This window comes from Odocoileus virginianus, chromosome 10 (genome assembly GCF_023699985.2).
Source record: "Odocoileus virginianus isolate 20LAN1187 ecotype Illinois chromosome 10, Ovbor_1.2, whole genome shotgun sequence".
Classification (NCBI taxonomy): Eukaryota; Metazoa; Chordata; class Mammalia; order Artiodactyla; family Cervidae; genus Odocoileus; species Odocoileus virginianus.
The window spans coordinates 34,338,707-34,358,622 of NC_069683.1; the positions used below are offsets into that span (position 1 = coordinate 34,338,707).

General features: G+C 44.4%; 1 protein-coding gene across 5 annotated transcripts in view; it reads left to right on the top strand.

Moving 5' to 3' along the window:
- The first annotated feature begins 13,558 nt into the window (after positions 1 to 13,558).
- Positions 13,559 to 19,916, top strand: part of AMPD3 (adenosine monophosphate deaminase 3) — a 50,583-nt gene continuing 44,225 nt past the window's right edge. Inside the window, exon 1 of one of the 5 annotated variants that reach the window (XM_020911114.2) lies at positions 13,559 to 13,833. Coding sequence is in view for 1 of the 5 variants with exons in the window: in XM_070473378.1 (XP_070329479.1) it covers positions 14,782 to 14,803 (22 nt within the window). In the remaining 4 variants the exon portion in view is untranslated. The other 4 variants (XM_070473380.1, XM_070473381.1, XM_070473379.1 and 1 more) reach the window with 4 other exon arrangements.

Consider the following 19,916-nt stretch of genomic DNA (forward strand, 5'->3'; position numbering starts at 1 on the left):
CAGTCCATATTCTTTCTTCTTCCCATCCTTCCTATTCCAAAGTACCTCAAAACTCTCCAGTTTTTACATATAGCTTTTCCTTACTTGGATAAAATAAAATTCCTAGTGTTCTCTCTACTGACCAAAGCACACCCAGAGGTCTGGGATGGAAATGGGGCTGTGAGTAGCCTGTTGGAGAATTGGGGGTGGGAGGGGGGCTTCCAAGCCAAGAGGTTTTTTTCCGCAGAACCCAGAGTTGTGTTAAAAAATTTTTCCTGCTACTTTTTTCCTATTCTTTGGGTTTTTATTTATTTCACTTCTTTTATTTTTTACATAGTTGGAATCATGCTCTGTGTTGTATTTTTATAACAATGTTCTATCATAAGCATTTACTTTATTACTATATGATCTTGGTGAGCACCTTTTTTACATTCACACTTCTTCCTATTTAAAATCACAGTTATCAGTCCCAAGGTGTATAAAAAGGACAAAGCAGCACCCTGAAATCACACCCACTGGATGGAGAGCATTTTATACACTGGGCTACGCGACTTCGGCTTTCGACAGTTGGACTGAAAGAAGAGTACTCAGAAGGTCTGTGGAGTGACTGATTGGACAGAGCTGTCCCTTATCATACTGTAACTGAGCCATGGTTCTGGCTGGGTAGCCTGGGGTCCTGGGACTCCGGACCGCCAGGCTCAGATGCATCTGAATGTGTCTGGAGCAGTTGCAGGGAGGGGTCAGGAGCAGTCTGCTCTCAGAAGGATCTAGGAATCACTTGGGAAGGGTTCAGCCTGTGCACATCGTTCATCTTGCCCTGACTAGTCTCAGAGGGGGGGTTATAATGGAAATGAATAAAATCAGGGCTGCTTTGCTGATTTCTGTGGGAATATTGGGCCACCTTGCTTTGTGTTCTCTGTAATGGTGACCCACGGAGGACAGGGAGGGGATGGTGGGAGGTTTTCTTCCTTCTCATGGTAGATAACCCTGGGGACAGATTGCATACAGCTGCCTGAGCCATGAGTAGACCAACAATGCTGGTCTGGAAAAGGAGGGTCAGAAGCCCTTCACAGCCTGAAGCCTCCTTCAGGCTGCCACAAAAATGGGCCATAATTTCAATATTTAGCCTGACTGGGTACCAGTCACCAGTTAACGTAAAGGCTAGAAGTCAAAAAGAGGTCAGAGGGCCAAGGTGGTAACTCTTAGACTGTTCTCAGATCCTCAACTGAGGGACACAGAGAAGCTGGAGGGACAGGAGGGCTCAGCCAGGTGCCTTGGGTCCACAGAGTTCATAGGAAGCCCTGCGGGCCAGGTTAGAGAAAGGAAAACTCTATGCTAAGAGTAACACCTGCCTGTGGGCTTTGGAGGCATCTGAAGATGTAGGCTAGAACTGTGAGGAAAAGGGCCTACAGGACCAAAGGAGCTGGTCAGGTAATATGAGAGTAGTAAGATGACCTGGAATCTGCCTTTTTTGGAGGCCTTCCATGTGATTGGTGCAAATGCTTTTTTACCTTCCCTGTTCAGGCCCAGGGAGGTGACACCCTGATGGTACCAGCCCTTGTTTATCATACAGATCCCCATGGTTCCCTGCACCCTGCTTACATCTTGGTAAATAGTCCGTCTATTAATTATCTATTAAATCAATTCTCCTAATGTGAATGTAGTATCTGTTTGCTTCTGGGACCCTACTGATATGGAAACAATTCTGTTGATGGCTCTGGAGAGTCCCCCTGGAACTCTAGTTCTCAGCAGCCAACTCTGGTGATGGAGGATGGGATTTAAATGGTGGACACCTAAAAGAGGAGAAAGCACGAAAGGTAAGGTCAGAGACTGTGACTTTATTGACATACTTCAGAGATCCCTGGTAGGAATGGAATTTGGCAATGCATTTGGGCCTAACTCATTGGGATGGATAGAGATCAGACAGATTTGATTTGAATTGGTGGGGTAGGGTAGTGGTATTAGGAGACAGGACCATTGATATCACCTGATCTTATTCTACCTGCTCTCTGGAGAAGGACTGAGCACAAGTTAAGACCCTGGGGAAGAATGAATGATTAAAGCTAGAGCCCACTGAAGTAGGAGTAGGGTAGGGTAGGACCTGGCCTTGGAGGCCTACACAGGGTCTGGCCCCTCTAGAACTTTGGCAGAAGGAACAAAGATCCTTATAAAACAATATGGGAAGGACATTCTTCCCCACTGACTTCCAGAATATACTCACATGGAAGGAATGTTTGAGAGAGAATTGGAAACTTCCATAAAACACAGGGTTTGGGGATGGTGGGCATGAGGAATTTAAAAACAGGTTTATTTATAAATAAATTATTCATAAATGCTGGAAAAGTGACAGGATTTGGAAAAGTTAATTTGAAAACATCAGCACCCTGGAGCACTAAATCTGGTTTTATTTACCCAGGCCATGTGGTACTTTCTTTAGTAAAATAAGGAATTTATATGGAAATAAGGAATTTATGAGGAAATCAAGCTGTCATTGTGTAATCTTTACAGAATGCCCAATCATGAATATAGGGCAGAAATAAAATGGGAGAATATGACTCAGGTATTTTTCCCCTAAATTCTCCCAGGGCCTTTGCATATACTGTTTCCAATGTGCGGAACCTGGAAGGAGGTCAGTTTTTCTTGTTGTGTTCTGACACAGCTCTTGAACTTCTCTTTCTAGCACTGTCACTGTTGAATTTATGTGTTTAGGTGGCCCTTTGATTAATGATCTGTCTTGCTAAATTGCTGTAACCTCCATGAAGGCAAGAACTGTTCTGCTGACCGTTGTTGCTCAAGGACCTAGGACCTGACCCCTGCTAGATACTCCATAGGTATTTCGTGGGTGGCTGCCTGAAGAACTTTTAGAACATGTTCCCAAGTAAGAACAAGTGAACCACAGTATATAATTCTGCTAATCTTGGGCTCTGTGTGTGTGTGTGTGTGTGCGTGTGAGTGACTGTGCTGGGCCTTCGCTGCTGTGCATGAGCTTTCTCTAGTTGTGGCCAGGTGAGGGCTACTGCAGTGGCTTCTTTTGTTGCAGAGCATGGGCTTTAGATGTGCAGGCTCATCTAAAGTTGCGACTCGTGGGCTGTAGCGCTTAGCTCAGGAGTTGTGGAACATAGGCTTAGATGCTCTGTGGCATGTGAGGTCTTCCTGGACCAGGGATCAAACCATGTCCCCTATACTGGCAGGTGGAGTCTTTAACACTGAGCCCCCAGGGAAATTCCTAACCTCAGGCTTGTATTTCATTGTTCTGTGTAAAGACCTTTTCCTGACACCACACTAGCATGCTGGGAGCACTGACACCAGATTCAGCATGGTAACTGCCCACATTAGGACTTCATGAGGAAGGGTAGTGAAGACTTCTTAAGTCAGTCAGAATCCTGCCCTCACAGGACAAAAGACACACAACTTCTTTGATTTCCCTGAAATTGTCAAAAGGTTTGTTCTTACCTCAGAGGTCTTGCATCTCAGAGTGGTTGCCACTACTATGCAAATATCATGGTGCTCTGACTCCAACTTGGAGAAGTTCTGGGTGGTGATACCTAAACTGTACTGCACTCTTCCCTGCTTTCTTTGATGGGAGATTTTAGGCCTGGTGTAACCAAGTTAATCACAAAATCTATGGCAGTTATATTTAGATGTTACAGAGCTGCTCAGTATGGCCAACAGGAGATAAGTGGGAGTGTGATATGGTGGCTTCATTAAAAGACATTTGGGATGTGTTGTATAGCACAGAGCACTGTATTCAATATTTTACAAATACAATATCTATAATGGAAAACAATCATATACCTGGAATCAGTGCGGTAACTGTCTTTCAATGACTGGCTTCTTTTACTTAGCATCATGTCCTAAGGTTCATCCATGTTGTCATATATTGCAGGATTTCCTTGTTTCCTAGGGCTGAATAATCTTTATTGTATGAATATATCATATTTTCTTTGTTCATCCATCAATTGACATTTAGGTTGAATCCTCATCTTCCTATTGTGAACAGTGCTGCAGTGAACGTGGAGTGCTAATATCTCTTTGAGATCCTGATTTCAGTACTTTTGGATAACTGTGCAGAAGTGGGGTTGTTGGATCATATGATAATACAACTCAATAGCAAAAAAACCACCCTAATTACCCAATTTAAAAATGGGCTAAACACTTGATAGACACTTCTTTGAAGAAGACATACAGATGGCCAACAGGTAGTTGAAAAGATATGCATCATCATTAATCATTAGGGAAATGCAAATAAAAATCACAGTGAGATATTACTTCATATTTATTTGGATGGTTATTATCAAGAAAACAAAAGACAAGTGTTGGCAAGGATGTGCATACACTATTGGTGGTAATGCAAAATGCTATATCTGCTGTAAATAGTATGGAGGTTCCTCAAAAAATTAAAAATAGACCTACCATATGGTCCTTCCTCCCTCTTGCTTCATGAAACATGGATGTGATGACTGAAGATATAGTTGTAAGCTTTTCTTAGCAGAGGACATGTGTGCCTGCATGCTAAATTGCTTCAGTTGTATTGGACTTTTTGTGACCCTATTAACTGTAGCCTGCCAGGCTCCTCGGTCCATGGGATTCTCCAGGCAGGAACACTGGAGTGGGTTGCCATGCTCTCCTCCAGGGGATCTTCCCAACCCAGGGATTGAACCCATGTCTTTTATGTCTTCTGTATTGACAGGCAGGTTCTTTACCAGTAGCACTATGTGGGATGCCCTAGCAAAAGAGGGGGGACTGCTAGTTCCCACAAGGATGAGGTCACACTTGAGGTCAGGTAAGCTGGTGACTGGCTCAAGTGGGGTTTGTCTGGAATATGATTGTGGATGGGAGCTATGCAGATGGGCCAGTTTTGGGGAACAGTTGACAGGTAATAGACAACAGTGACTTCCAACTGCAGGAGTCTGAGGATCTGTGAAGTGTCTGTAATTCCCAACTGTGGACTATTTACTGAAGGGAAGAGAAAGAAATTTTTTTCTTATTTATCTCATTGCTCTTTTAGGTTACCCTCAGCTGAATCTAATTCCAACTAATATATTTAAGAATACTCAGTTATTGGCAAACCACAAGCTTTTGCAATGATCATTTAGAAAGGATCTGGACATTGACGTATGTCACTGAAAATTTATCTGGCTCAAGTGGGGTTTGTCTGGAATATGACCGTAGATGGGAACAGATGGGTCAGTTTTGGGGAACAGTTGACAGGTAATAGATACCAGTGACTTCCAATTGCTTTGTTTCTCTTTCTCAAAGACTCACCCTTGGATAAATCATGAGCCATGGGGACTTTTGCCCCTCCTGAACTGTTTGGGGCTCCTCCAGTGTTCTCTCCAAGCTGTTTGAGGATTTCTGGGTGGAGTTTCTGAGTCACAGTGACCTTTGTGTTCTCATTCCTTGAGATGTGTGGATTCTCTCTCCTCTGGCAGCCACCCTCCCTTCTTTCCCGAGTCCTTCCAGTCTGGAGCTCAACTCTTCCTTCCTTGTTCCCTCACAGCACCTCTCAAACCACTTTGCCGGAAAGTTTAGGGATAGTCAAATGGTTGATAAACAGCCATTTGCCCTCGACCTGTTCACATTTATGGTTCAAAGAAACAGTGGAGTTGTGAAATAACAGTTTTTTAAAAATTCAATTTTGGAGGTTTTTTAAACAATTTTTTATTGTAGTAAAACATATAAAACATAAAATTACCCATTGTAACATGAACAATGCTGCATACATTTCAGTGGCACCAGTTACATTCACAATGTTGTACAATCATCACAATTTTTGGATTTTTGATTTCCCAAATCAAAATCTTATGCAGAGTCCTCTCTCACTCAGAGGTGTCATAATCCTCAGTGAGATCATAGTGAGGCTCATTCTTAAATAATCAAAATTCAGGATCTGGAAAAATGTCTGTGCTTCTCTCTTGTACGGTGTAAACTGCTCCCATTCCTCCCTGGTAGAATCCACAGAGCTGAGGATGGATTGGGTGTTGACTGTACTCTTAAGGACTGAGGGTGGCCAAGAGCATGGAAGCAGGCACTGGGGGACAGGACAGCTCCAGGCTCTTGCTTCTGCTTCAACCTTTGACCTTTGATCTTATTGTTCATTAAATGGTTGGGTGGGCAGTTCTGAATCAGGCATTCAGGGATTGAAAAGAAGATGGCCTGGGACTAGGAGGGACTAGAGGCGACAGCCAGGAGGGGTTTTGGGAATGAGTATGGCCTAAGGGGAATATCTGTGTGTGTGTGTGTGTGTGTGTGTGTGTGTGTGTGTGTGTGTGTGTGTAGGGGCAATGAGGGAAGACTGCATCTTCAGGAGACAGAGGTCATAACCTCATCTGAGACTCTGCTTTGCTCACTTTCCTCTCTTTCCTCCCAGATGATTCTGAAGGGCTATAGTCAAGCTAGATTTTGACACCTGAATTTCAAATTATAAAGTATGAGATGAAGGGAGTTTGGGGCAGATAATTTGGGGCATTCAGACAATAACTTAAGTGTGCAAGATGTTTGAGGCTGTGATTCCTGTCTATAGGAGTCCAACGGCAGAGTCTCACCAGATGGTACAATGGTTAGGCTGATGGTAGAGTTTGCAGAGTATGAAAAACACACAAACATGGGAATGAGCTGGAGATACAGCCCAGCATGGTCTTGTGCAGAGTCCTGGAGGAAAGGCGGAGCCAACAGGCCATTCTTAGATGGGGAAGAGGACTGCTAATTCCTAGGCTTCAATTTAACTACAGGGACCATGTGCCCAGGTGGGTCCTGGGGAACAGTCCCTGACTACTGAGCAGGTATTCCGTGGGCATGTGGTCTTGGCTGTGGGCCCCAAGCCTCGAATCCCACCCACCGGCCCTCTTCACTCCAGTTCAGAGAGGAATGACTGGGGGACTGTAAGCCCAAGGTCCCCAGTCACCCCAAGGGCACATGCCCTGGGTCTAGGCCTAGCTCTCACTCACACTAATTTTCAGAGTGCTCTTGTTTGTCGCTTTCCTTTCTATATTCCATTTCAGGAAGAAGGAACTGGCTGTTAACTGTAGGGGTAGAGTCCTATCCGACTCTAGCTTGCTTACAGCTGACTGGCCACACAGAAGTCAAACATTGCTGGGGAGGAGGGAGTTCCTGGTGGCCTAGTGGTTAGGATTCCAAGCTTTCACTGCAATGTCCCCAGGTTCATTCCCTGGTTGGGGAACTGAGATCTGCTGCATGCTATGTGCCAAAAGAAAAAATTCCTGGGGAGGGAATTGAACCTCCAGCTGGAGTGGCGAGGCAGGTTGGGGAAGGCTGTACCCTCAATTATGCCACAGTATCAGTGGGGGCCACAATGCCCTTCCACACTGGAGCCAGGAACACTGCCCCAGGCACTTCTTCCAGCTGCCAGTTGTTCCTGATGGACCTATTTCTGTCCCGTTGTTACATCATATGCCATGATTTCAGTCCGCTCAATTAGTAGAAGGCCCTGGGGCACTTTGGTTTAAAAATGGGATATATTTGCTGAGATTCTGCTAAGCACTCTCAGAAGCAGAACCCTCTCTTATTGTGTCTTGGGGGAGATTTATGCTTCTGCAGTTCAGGAAAGAGTTGTTGTTGTTCATTCTCTGAGCCGTGTCCGACTCTTTGTGACCCCATGGACTGTAGCCCGCCAGGCTCCTCTGTCCCTGGGATTTCCCAGGCAAGAATACTAGAGTGGGTTGCCATTTCCTTCTCCAGGGGATCTTCCCAACCCAGGGATCGAACCTGCGTCTCCTGCATTGGCAAGCGGGTTCTTCACCACTGAGCCACCCGGGAAGCCCTCAGGAGACAGTAAAGGGAAACAGAGAAACTGGTTATTTGGAGGCTCCCATGCCACCTTAGATGTACGTGTGTGCATTGTAGAACAGTTACCCAGAGCGGGGTGTTAGTAGGAGCTGGGGGGATGATGCACAGACCCCAAACACCTCTGGGCTTCCAAAAGTGCTCAAATAGTCCCCACCTGCCAATGGTATCAGGAGTCAGAGCACTCTGGGAGGCAATCGGCAACTGTGAGCCCAGTGCTCTCTGAAGTGTTCAGGGCTGGATGATTGGAGGGAAGTGCAGGCTGGAGGAGAGGGCTCAAGAAATCTCCTTCTGGTGGCTGAAGCCTGGAGGAGACACTGGGGGTGGTGCTGGGGGAAGACAGTGGGGCAGGGGAGGCGGTTTTGTTGGCAGCAACAAGCTGGTTTTCACATTGAACTGAGACTACAGGAGGGATGGATTAAATCGGTGGTCTTCAAAGTGGAGTGTTTAGAATGGATGAGCCAATGGTTTATAAAAGAAAAATTTAAACTTGTACTTAAACAGACATACCATGAGGATATCATGGCTTCAGTTCCAGATCACCATAATAAGGCATGTATCACAGTAAACTGAGTCACAAGAATTTTTTGGTTTTTCAGTGCATATAAAAGTTGTGTTTATGTTATACTATAGTCGGGACTTCCCTGATGGTCCAGTGGCTAAGACTCACATTCCCAATGCAGCCCAGGGCCCAGGTTCGATCCCTGATCAGGGAACTAGATCCCACATGCTGCAACTAAAATGTCCAGCATGCTTCAACTAAGACCTGGCACTGTCAAATAAATAAATAAAAATAACTATTAAAAAGTATATGTTATAATATAGTTGCCTATGTGTACAATAGCATTATGTCTAAAGAATAATATACATACCTTAATTAAAAAATACAAAACAAAAAATATTACAACAGTAACATCAAAGATTACTGATCACAGATCACCATAACAAATACAATAATGAAAACATTTGAAATATCTTGAGATTTTCCAAAACGTGACAGAGACACAAAGTGAGCAAATGCTGTTGGAAAAATGCTTCTAGTAGACTTGCTCAACACAAGGTCACCACAAACCTTCAGCTTGTTAAAAATGCAAATTTACTAAGTGCAATAAAGTGAAGCAGAATAAAATGAGGTATTTCTGCTTTAGTATACAAATAAATAAAAAAGTCGAGTTTCACCAATACTTTCTGTATGGATTGATAAGGCATGCTTCCTCAACACTTTTGCCACGGGTCCACGTCATGTATACTAGTAGAGGTGTCCCCAGGGAAAGGAGGGGAGGGGATGACAGTGATACCCTCACTGGTTCAGTTACTTTCAAGTGAATTGTGTAGCCCAGGTTAGATAGAGTACATCACCTAACTATCATTTAACTAAGGCTCACAAAAGGGACAAGTGGGTTGAAAAGGTTCCGGCAAAGAAATCCAAAGACTGAAAATGCAGTTGGCTTTCTGTGTCTGTGGGTTCTGCATCAACAGACTCAACCAACTGCGAATGGAAAATATTTTTAAAAAATTCCAAAGGTTCCAAAAAAGCAGAACTTGAATTTGCAGTGTGCCTGGCAATGATTTACATAGTATTTATATAGTATTTGGTACTGTAAATAATCTAGAGATGATTTAAAGTATTTGGATGATGGTGCATAGGTTATATGCAGATATGCCATTTCATATAAGGGACTAGAGCATCCATGGATTTTAGTATCTGTGCAGGTACTGGAAGGGACACTGTAATATAGATAGTGCAAGCAAAAGCAAACTCAGAAAAAAATAGCAGAACTAACAATTTCTTACTATTTGTATGAGATTCGTTATGATAATATCGCTGACATGGAAGTCTACCCAGAAAAAAGTTTGAATTTGTTTAAAAAAATTCAAAATGTGGATTTATATTACTACAGTTAACAACCAGCCTAAGGGTATATTGGACCTTGAGGTATTAGCTGATAATAATATAAATATGTCATCATGATCAGCAAAATATGTACATTCTATATACCCAGAGTCTGAAGACAAACCTCTACAATTTTTTCCAAGTCATGTGATACTTAGTTGTGTATTTTTAGGAACTATTATTAAATGTAATAAATATGTTTAGAAATCCCTTTTGAGTAAAATCTCTTTTATTTAACAAAATCTTTTTTATTTAATAGTAAAAGACAAAATGTCAGTCAATATCACTGGGAGAAAACTACTGTTTTATTTGCCATGGTTAAAGTGACTGAAGTGGTACAGAACACATAAAAATGCATTCTGTTGAAAAACATTATCAGATATTTGAGAAAGGTTTAGAACACATGATAAGTTGTGGAAGTTGCCTATATGATTGGATGCCAGTTGCTAACACGTTTCACTTCAGTCTTTTCAATGATGGCATTAATAAGGGAATACTTTTTGTGCTCTACTAAAGAAAAAGTGTGTTTATAATGTGAATGATATATCTAGTATAATATGCTGTGGTTTTTATGTGTAAAAGTAACAACCAGTGGAGCGGCTGCCCAGACTGGAATACAAAACTATGGACTGGGGGCAGGGAGGGACTCCATATGAAACTCATCAATGGCATCATTCACTTACAAATTGCAACAATATAGAAATTGAAGTTAGAAGAGTCAAAATATAGGATGTGGATAATATGGTTAATTTGGAAAAAATTAAATACAGTAGAATCTTTACAATAATTTATAATGGGCTATGGATGAGATTATCAACATTTTTTATATTAGTCAAGGTTTATTGATCATCTCAAGGGAAAGAACTTAAAAGTTGTGGAATTAAAAGATGTGTTTCTTTAAGAAGAGGGCAATTGGACTTCTCTGGTGGTACAGTGAATAAGAATCCACCTGCCAAAGCAGGGGACATGGGCTCGATCCCTAGTCTGGGAAGATTCCACATGCCATGGGCAACTAAAACTTTTGTACCACAACTACTGAGCTCTAGGGCCAGACAGCCACAGCTAATGAGCCTCTGTGCTGAAGCCTCTGTCCTAGAGCCTGCCTGCTGCTAATATTGAAGCCTGTGTGCCTAGAGCCTGTGCTCCGCAAGGAAGAGTAGCCCCTGCTCGCCGCAACTAGCGAAAGCCCTTGCACAGAAATGAAGATCCTGTGCAACGAAAAATAACTAGTAATGAAAAAAAGGAAAAAAACAGTTATTTCAAGTTTGCTGGCCTCTTGCTTGTGACTGTCTGTTTGTGTGAGCTCACACGGAAACACACACACACATCCCCACACCCACTCCCCTCTGCACACACATATATATATACACACACACAATGCATCCCGTCAGGTAAAGGTGATGTTTTGGTGATGAATATGACTGTGCTTTAAAATAATCATGTTATGGGGAAAGCACTTTGAAAATTGATGTTTGGAACTGCTTCTATTATTATGTGATTTTAATGCCAAAATGAAGTGTCTCATTGTCAACTATAGAGACTGGCATAGCCACAACCTTCAAAATTAAGAAGTACACTTTTAAAACCCATTTTTCATTCTTCCACATGAGGAATTTCTGGAGTTTAAAAAATCCCATTGTTAAAAATATCCACAGAAACAACTGATGAAAATGAAACAGCTTCTAAAACATCAACCAGCTTATACTGGTTTTTGCCTCCCCAAGTAGACTGTTGAAAGCACCAGCTTAAACTGGTTTTGCTTCCTTCAAATAAATTCATCAATCAAACCTTGACTTATTTTACAGAGACAACAGTGCACGATGGGAAACCATCTCCCCAGGATAACCAACCAAGAATATCCAGTCTACAGAACTCAAAGATCAAAAGGTTGTCACTGGAACCCTTAACAAAGCAAAGGAAGAAGTCATTCAATAAGGAAAACCTGGCTTTCAATAACATGACTAGCTTATATGTTCTGATTCAAGACTAGCCAATCAGCTTTGAAGTTTGAAATTCCCCTAACCCCTTAAATTTTATCCCAACCCTGGATCATGGAGACAGATTTGAGAGCTTTGTCTCCTGTCTCTCTGCTGGTCAACCTCACAATAAAGATTTTTTTCCCCTCAAAACCAGTGACATATTATTGGCTCCTATACACATCAGGCATAGAACCCTTGCTTGATAACAAAGACATCATTGGGAATGAAGGCTTCATGGACAAAGAGGAGTTTTCTGGGGGAATGTCACATTTGCAAAACTGATATTAGATGGAATTTAAGCAGTGAGAATTATGGTTTAATAAGTGTAGTGAAAGATAAAATTCTTCTATTTGGGTGTATTTATCTTTGTGAGGTTTTTGTTTTGCAATAACAGCCATTAGGACTAAGTATTGACATTAACTGAACTTAAAAGCATACTTTCTAGTCTCATAAAATATTAAAGTAAGACTTATTAAAATAATTTTTAATCATATTGCTTTCACTAAACAGAATTTTGCTAATAACTTTAAAGTAAAGGGGGAAAAGGTATTAAAAATGAAATTATTTGAGATTATTGTTTCATCTTTACCAAATCCTTTAATGGTTTTTGTGAGTGCTCAGTCGCTAAGTCGTGTCTGACTCTTTGTGACCCCATCTGACTGTAGCCCACAAGGCCCCTCTATCCATGGGATCTCCCAGTCAAGAATACTGGAGTGGGTTGCCATTTCCTTCTCCAGGGGATCTTCCTGACCCAGGGATTGAACCCTGGAGTCTCCTGCATTGCAGGGCGATTCTTTACCACTGAGTGACCTGGCAAGTGTGACTTATATATTTATATAGTTACATGTACATAAAATGTACACATAAATTATAAATAGCAAGCTAGGACATAGGAGGAATAAAACTTAGTACATGAATAAAATGATGTGAAGGCAGTTGGCACCATCAGGACTCTAATGAATAGTTTTATTTCCCCATGGCGACAAATTTGATGTGAGAAATTAAAGGGAGAAAGAGTTGAGAATATCTCCCAAGCGTGACCTGCGAAAGTGGGTGGTGGTGCTGTCATGTGGAAGGCTGAAATGTTACCCAACCAAACTTGGGTCCGCTCACCAATCTACTGACACCAGATTTTCAGAAAGTTAAGGGAAGTGCATCATTTGCTGCAAGGCCAAGCAAGGAGTATTGGCGGCTAAGGCTCAAAAGACCTGAATTCCTGGATGGATTGCAGGGAAGTGTTTTTAAAGACAGGAAATGGGTCGCAGGGTGCATGAACAGCTCATGGACAGTCTTCTGATTGGTGAGATAATTGGGAGTCATCGTCATCAACCCTCTGTTTCCAGTTGTTGGAGGTCTATGTGCTTGTTGATCAACATGCAGTTAATGTTTTTCAACCGGTGTGGGTTTCAGTGTCTGCAAAACAGCTCAAGGTTATGGCTCAGATGTTATCTATAGCCTTCCAGGAGGAGCTAAACATTCTTGAGTTAGTTTTATAGCTAAACTAGTATTATTTTATCTTGTCTATTTTCCTCTGATTAAATCTACTCCTGGGAACTCGGGGAAGGCCTAGGATGCTAAGTTGTGTCTGACTCTTGTGACCCCACGGACTGTAGCCTGCCAGGCTCCTCTGTCCATGGAATTCTTTAGGCTAGAACACTGGAGTGGGTTGGCATTTCCTTCTCCAGGGGATCTTCCCCACCCAGAAATAGAACCCAGGTCTCCTGCACTGCAGGCAGAGTCTTTACCAACTGAGCTAGGAGGGAAGCCCTAAGATGCTAAAGTTTTCCACAAACAAGAAGCAGGTGGAGGACATGGAAGGTGGGAGGAGGCTGTTCCTTGGAAGGATCTATAGGATCCTGCTTGGTTACAGAAACACAGGAAGAAGAGCAGGTTCTGGCATGTGACTGGAAGGAGATTAGGAGCTTGAGTTTGGACACGTTATCCGAGGCGTAGGAACCTCTGGTGGAGATGTGTCCAGTGAGTTGGATAGACCATTTGCAGCTCTGGAGCATTTCGGAATGAGGAGGTTCAAGAGTCATTAGCAGGCAGGAGGTTGTTAAAACCGTGGGAGTGGGTGAGAGCCCCGGAGGAGGCAGGCAGCGCAGCGGCAGAAAACCCAACAACGCTGCAACGAAAAGCCAGGCCCTGGAGGCTGAGAACCTAGCAGTCATCATTGGGGTATGTTGAAAATCTGGGGTTGGGGGTGGGGAGGGGCGCGGGCGCAACTCTGGAAACTGTACGCCAAGAGTTCCAGGAAGGAAGGTGTGGTCAGCAAGTTCAAATGCTGGGGAGGGGCGAGTAGGGGCTACAAAGCACTCGCTGGCTTCTGGCAACTAAGAGGTCAGCCCGGACTTGGAGGGGCGGGTGCATAAGCGCAGGGTAGGAGGAGAGGGAGAGAGGGAGTGTCAGCTCAGTTCCGGGGACTAAGTCACCTGTTTGGGGGCCGTGACCCCAGCATCTCTCTTTGGGACAAGTTCCGGCAGGGGAGGAGGTTCGGGAAGATCGAACACAGAGGAGAACTCTTTGGGGGCTGAGGCTGACCGCGGAAGCGAGGTGCGAGGAGCTGGGCTGGACCTGACCCTCGGCGGCTGCGGGCTCGCCTCTGGCCGAGGGGCCCATCGCCGCCGCGGCGCCCCTGGGGCGCTCAAGTTTCCAGTTGGCCGCGCGGCCGGGTAGCGGCGCTCCAGGTAGCGGCGGCCCGGCCCGGTGGGCGGGCGGCGGGCAAGGCAGACCTGCGCGGCGGCGGCCCGGCCCGCACCGCTCTGTCGCCAGCTCCTCGCTTCCTCTCCGCTCCGCGCCCAGGTAGGTCACCGGCTGGGGCGGCGCGAGGCCCCCGGGCTTCTCGCCTGCGGAGGCGGCCCTCCTCCTGCCTCCGGGCGGGCCCGGGAGGTCCGGGAGGTCCGGGCCCGGGACGCCGCAGCACCGCGCCCAGGGAGCGCCGGTCCCCGCCCCTGCTGCGGGACTCTCCGCAGGCTCCCGCCCAGCGCCAGCGGCGGGCAAGGCCTGGCCGGGGCCGGCTCGCCCCGGCAGCAGTGCTCGGCAGCCTTTCCGCGGCGCTGGCTGTGCGCCCTGCCCCGCGCCGCTACCTGTGTTCCAGCCTGCGGGTCGCCCCCATCGGCCCACGGCATGGCCCTGTCCCCTGAACCCGGTGAGTGCGCGCGATGCTGCGCTCCTGACCTTGGGCCCATGCCCCGTGGCCCCCGGCTTCCCGGGGCGGGAGTCGGAGCGCCCCGGGGTGGGAACTTCGGTCCTGGGCTTCCCCGCCCGCTGAGAAGGTAGCTCCGACCCCAGGCTCATCGCTTGCCAGGGCTCTGGCCTCTCCCAGACCCTGTGGTAGCCTAACGTTCAGAGTCCTCGGGTGAGCCCGCCGCCGCATCTCGGCTCCCTGGCGGATTCGAAAGGTTTAGAGAAATTGAGGGATCTGGGACTTGTCGCCACTTAAGTACCTGGACAAATTTCTGGGTACTTGAGGACTGGCCAGATGCCAAGCGCTTAAGACTTCCACCTGAAGGCAGTGGGATGGACAGGATGGCAGGGTGATGGGATCATCGAGGCCTTCATCCTCACCTCTTTGGCTCTTTCCAGGCAAGGGAGGTAGGGAGACTGCATCTGGCAGCCTGCTCTGTGCCCTTGAACTTCCTGGTAGCTGCTTTGCCAGTGGAACTGCTTGACTTGGCTGGCAGAGGCCTCTGGAGTAGGAGAGGCTTGCTAACTAGAATGTCATTTCCCCTAACTGTTGGGTCCTTCCGTGTGAGTGGAACCTTGGTGATGACAAATGAGCAAAGGAGCTGAGTGAAGAAAGCTGGAAATACTAGGAGGAATTTCAGCACGGTCCTGAGCCCTTGTTGACTATACCCCCTGGATGTGGTAACCAACATTTGGCTGCTTTAGGGAGAAATTGGCTGCAACTGGAACTCTCATAGGAGAAATTCCTCCCCCGACTGAAGCATCAGTGGCAGCCGTAGAGCCAGGCAGCCACAGAGCTTCTGCCAGCCCTCACCTTCCAGTGTCTTGACAGCTAGTTTGGAGTAGTTGTGTGCTGTGCTTAGTCGTTCAGTCGTGTCCAACTCTTTGCAACCCCATGGACTGTAGCCCTCCAGGCTCCTTTGTCCATGGAATTTTCCAGGCAAGAATACTGGAGTGGGTTTTCATTTCCTACTCCTGACCTGCCTACAACTCTGGCAGCAACTCTGAGGAGCTGCTCTAAAGATGCCTGTTTGGGCCTGCCCTAAGAACTATAGGACTTTCATGAGTGGCCTGTGGGAGACTCTGGGACCTCTGAGCCCCATCCTCAGCCCAGCCTCGGTTCTTCAGAGATCCTCAGTAAGGGGTGAGGGACTCTCAGCAAAGTCAAGAAGCTCTTGGAGAGATGAGCTCTACTTTCCTTGTCTTCACACTAGGTCCGTCCTCTTTAGATGGCTTTGAAATCAATTCCTGGTTCTGAAGATATCATGGGCAAATAAAATACAGCCTTAGGGTTTTTTTTTTTATTTTTATTTATTTATTTTTTATTTATTTTTTTTCCATTTATTTTTATTAGTTGGAGGCTAATTACTTTACATCATTGCAGTGGTTTTTGTCATACATTGAAATGAATTAGCCATGGATTTACATGTATTCCCCATTCCGGTCCCCCCTCCCACCTCCCTCTCCACCCGATCCCTCTGGGTCTTCCCAGTGCACCAGGCCCGAGCACTTGTCTCATGCACCCAACCTGGGCTGGTTATCTGTTTCACCCTAGTTAATATACATGTTTCGATGCTGTTCTCTTGAAACATCCCACCCTCGCCTTCTCCCAGAGTCCACCAGTCTGTTCTATACATCTGAGTCTCTTTTTCTGTTTTGCATATAGGGTTATTGTTACCATCTTTCTAAATTCCATATATATGTGTTAGTATACTGTTACGGTCTTTATCTTTGTGGCTTACTTCGCTCTGTATAATGGGCTCCAGTTTCATCCATCTCATTAGAACTGATTCAAATGAATTCTTTTTAATGGCTGAGTAATATTCCATGGTGTATATGTACCACAGCTTCCTCATCCATTCGTCTGCTGATGGGCATCTAGGTTGCTTCCATGTCCTGGCTATTATAAACAGTGCCTCGATGAACATTGGGGTGCATGTGTCTCTTTCAGATCTGGTTTCCTTGGTGTGTATGCCCAGAAGTGGGATTGCTGGGTCATATGGCAGTTCTATTTCCAGCTTTTTAAGAAATCTCCACACTGTTTTCCATAGTGGCTGTACTAATTGCATCCCCACCAACAGTGTAAGAGGGTTCCCTTTCCTCCACACCCTCTCCAGCATTTATTGCTTGTAGACTTTTGGATAGCAGCCATCCTGACTGGCATGTAATGGTACCTCATTGTGGTTTTGATTTGCATTTCTCTGATAATGAGTGATGTTGAGCATCTTTTCATGTGTTTTTTTGCCATCTGTATGTCTTCCTTGGAGAAATGTCTGTTTAGTTCTTTGGCCCACAGCCTTAGGGTTAAGCACGGAGAATATCTTCTCTCCCCGAAAGCCGCTCATTGGTCTTTTGGTTCTTCCCCCACAATATTAATCTCTTATTTCTTCTGTGTGCTGCTGCATATCTAGGACAGGAGACCATGGCTTTGGGCTCTGATCTAGGAGGGGCTCGGCCTGAAGAGGGTGGGGTCCTGACTTGAGTGCTGGCCATGCAAAGTCAGCAAGAAGTATCACTTATGGAGGAGAAGGTTATTTTTTCTGATCTGGTTTCACATTTGAACATGGTTTCCTTTTCCTTGAACCCAAATAGGAGTTGAGACAGTACCTGGTACATATTAGTGCTCAGTAAATAATGCTGAATGAAAGGATTTGGTGTCTAGATGAAAGGTCATGTTCATTTTCTCTGTTGGACTTTCTCACAGCTAGTATCAGGATGATAATGATGTCAAGAGATAATACTTATAAAACACATATTATGTGCCAGGTACTATTCTAAGCCCTTTACACATGCTAACCGATTGTCATGGCAACCTATGAGGTTGGCACTGTTATTATCCCCATTTTATAGGGAGTAAAACTGAACCAGAGAAATCAGTAACTTATCCAAGGTTACGTAACTTAGTGGTGAAGCAAAATTCAAACCTGAGAAGTCTGGCTTGAGTCCATATTCTTAACCACATACTGTACTGACTCTTGACATTGAATGTAGGTAGATTCACCACTTAGCTCATTGACTCATTCATTAAGTTATGCATTCGTTCATTCAACAAATATTTCTTGATACTTACTATGAGGATTCAATAGTGAATGAGGTGCGCAAGGTCTGTCATGAAGGTGATACATAGTGAGCGAATCACCTTTGCCCAACTTCTCTTTGAGTCATGCACACCTCAGAAATGAGAAAATGAACCCCATATAGGCAAGGCCACAGCATCCTTTTGGGGAGAGGGGAGTGGTATCTTTTTGGATAAGACAAAATTTGATTCCAGCCTTTCCTGTTTGTTGGGGTTTTGTAAGGGACAGTTAAGTGGTAAAAGTGAATGCAGCCTGACTTGGCACAATAATGTTATATCCTTGAATCTAATAAATATTGTAGGTTTTTAAATCATGGAAATGAAAATAAAAAATTGTGTGTAGTCTGGTCTCCTGGGCAGGAAATGCAGGCCTGGGCCTGGTTATCATAGATTCTCTTTTTTTTTCTTAAAGTCTATTTTAAAAAATTGAGATATAGTTCATGTATAATATTATATCAGTTATAGGTATGAAACATAGTGATTCATAATTTTTAAAGGTTATATTCCATTTATAATTATTGTAAATTATTGGCTATATTCCCTGTGTTGTACAGTATATGTTTGTAGCTTATTTATTCTATACATAATAGTTTGTACCTCTTTATCTCCTACCCCTATCGTGTCCCTCCCCCTTTCCTTTCCCTACTGGTAATCACTAGTTAGTCCTCTATATCTGTCTCTGTTTCCTTTTTGTTATATTCATTAGTTTGTTGTATTTTTTTAGATTCCACATGTAAGTCATATCATACAGTATTTGTCTTTTTCTGTCTGACTTATTTCACTTAGTATAATACCTTCCAAGTCTATCCATATTATTGCAGATGGCAAAATATTCTCTCTTATGGCTGAGAATTCCATTGTATTTATGTCCACATCTTCTCTATCTGCTCATCGTTGGTGGACACTCAGGCTGCTTCCATATCTTGGGGATTGTAAATAATGCTGCTATGATCATTGGGGTACTTTAGAATTAGTATTTTCATTTTTTCAGATCTATATCCAGGAGTGGAATTGCTGGGTCATATGGTAGTTCTATGTTTAGCTTTTTGATTTTCCACAGTGGCTGCCCCAATTTACATTCCTCCTAACTGTGTATGAGGGTTCCCTTTTCTCCACATCCTTGCTAACATTTTTTATTTGTGGCCTTTTCGATGACAGCCATTCTGACAGGTGGGAGATGATATCTCATTGTGGGTTTAATTTGCATTTGTCTTATTAATGATGTTGAGCATCTTTTCATGTGCCTGTTGGCCATCTGTATGTCTTCTTTTGCAAAATGTCTATTGAGGTCTTCTATTCACTTTTTAATTGAGTTGTTTGTATTTTTGATGTTGAGTTGAATGAGGTATTTATATATTTTGGTTATTAGCCCGCTATTGGTTATATCATTAGCAGTATATTCTTCCTTTCAGTAGTATCATAGATTGTCTTAATGTTCTTTCAAAAGGTAAAAGGCTTTGAGTTTGGGACCAGTGCTCCTCAGTCTAGGGGGACTTCTGGGCCATGAGGAGCAGATATGTGTTAGGCTCAAGGAGGAATTGTTAGTTCCTGAGCAAAGTTTGTTCTCCCAAGACAAAGCCACAGTTTTCTTCAAAACTGCTGCTCTTCTGGAGGGTCTTGCATCCCTCCAGTGGGACCCTTGGCCATTGTCCCAGCCTGTGTCATCGTAGTGGGCTGCTGCCCATCTCTCTTGGGACATGATGGAGTAGATCTCATGCTAATCACTGGGGCCTGGGAAGGCAGCTTTTTCTAGATTGGAAAATGAAGGCTCAAAGTGGAAGGCATTTTCCAAAGCCTATGCCCAGGATATGCATAGGTATTTTTCCCTAGGGTGTCAGTGGTGGAAGGGTCAAATAAGTGTGTTGGGTTAAACGAAGTCAAGCAGCTTTTAAAAAGTTATTGTTTGTTTATTTTTATCTGCGTTGGCTCTTCGTTACTGTGCATGGGTTTTTCTCCAGTTGCGGTGAGCGGGGGCTACTCTCTAGTTGGGGCGCTCAGG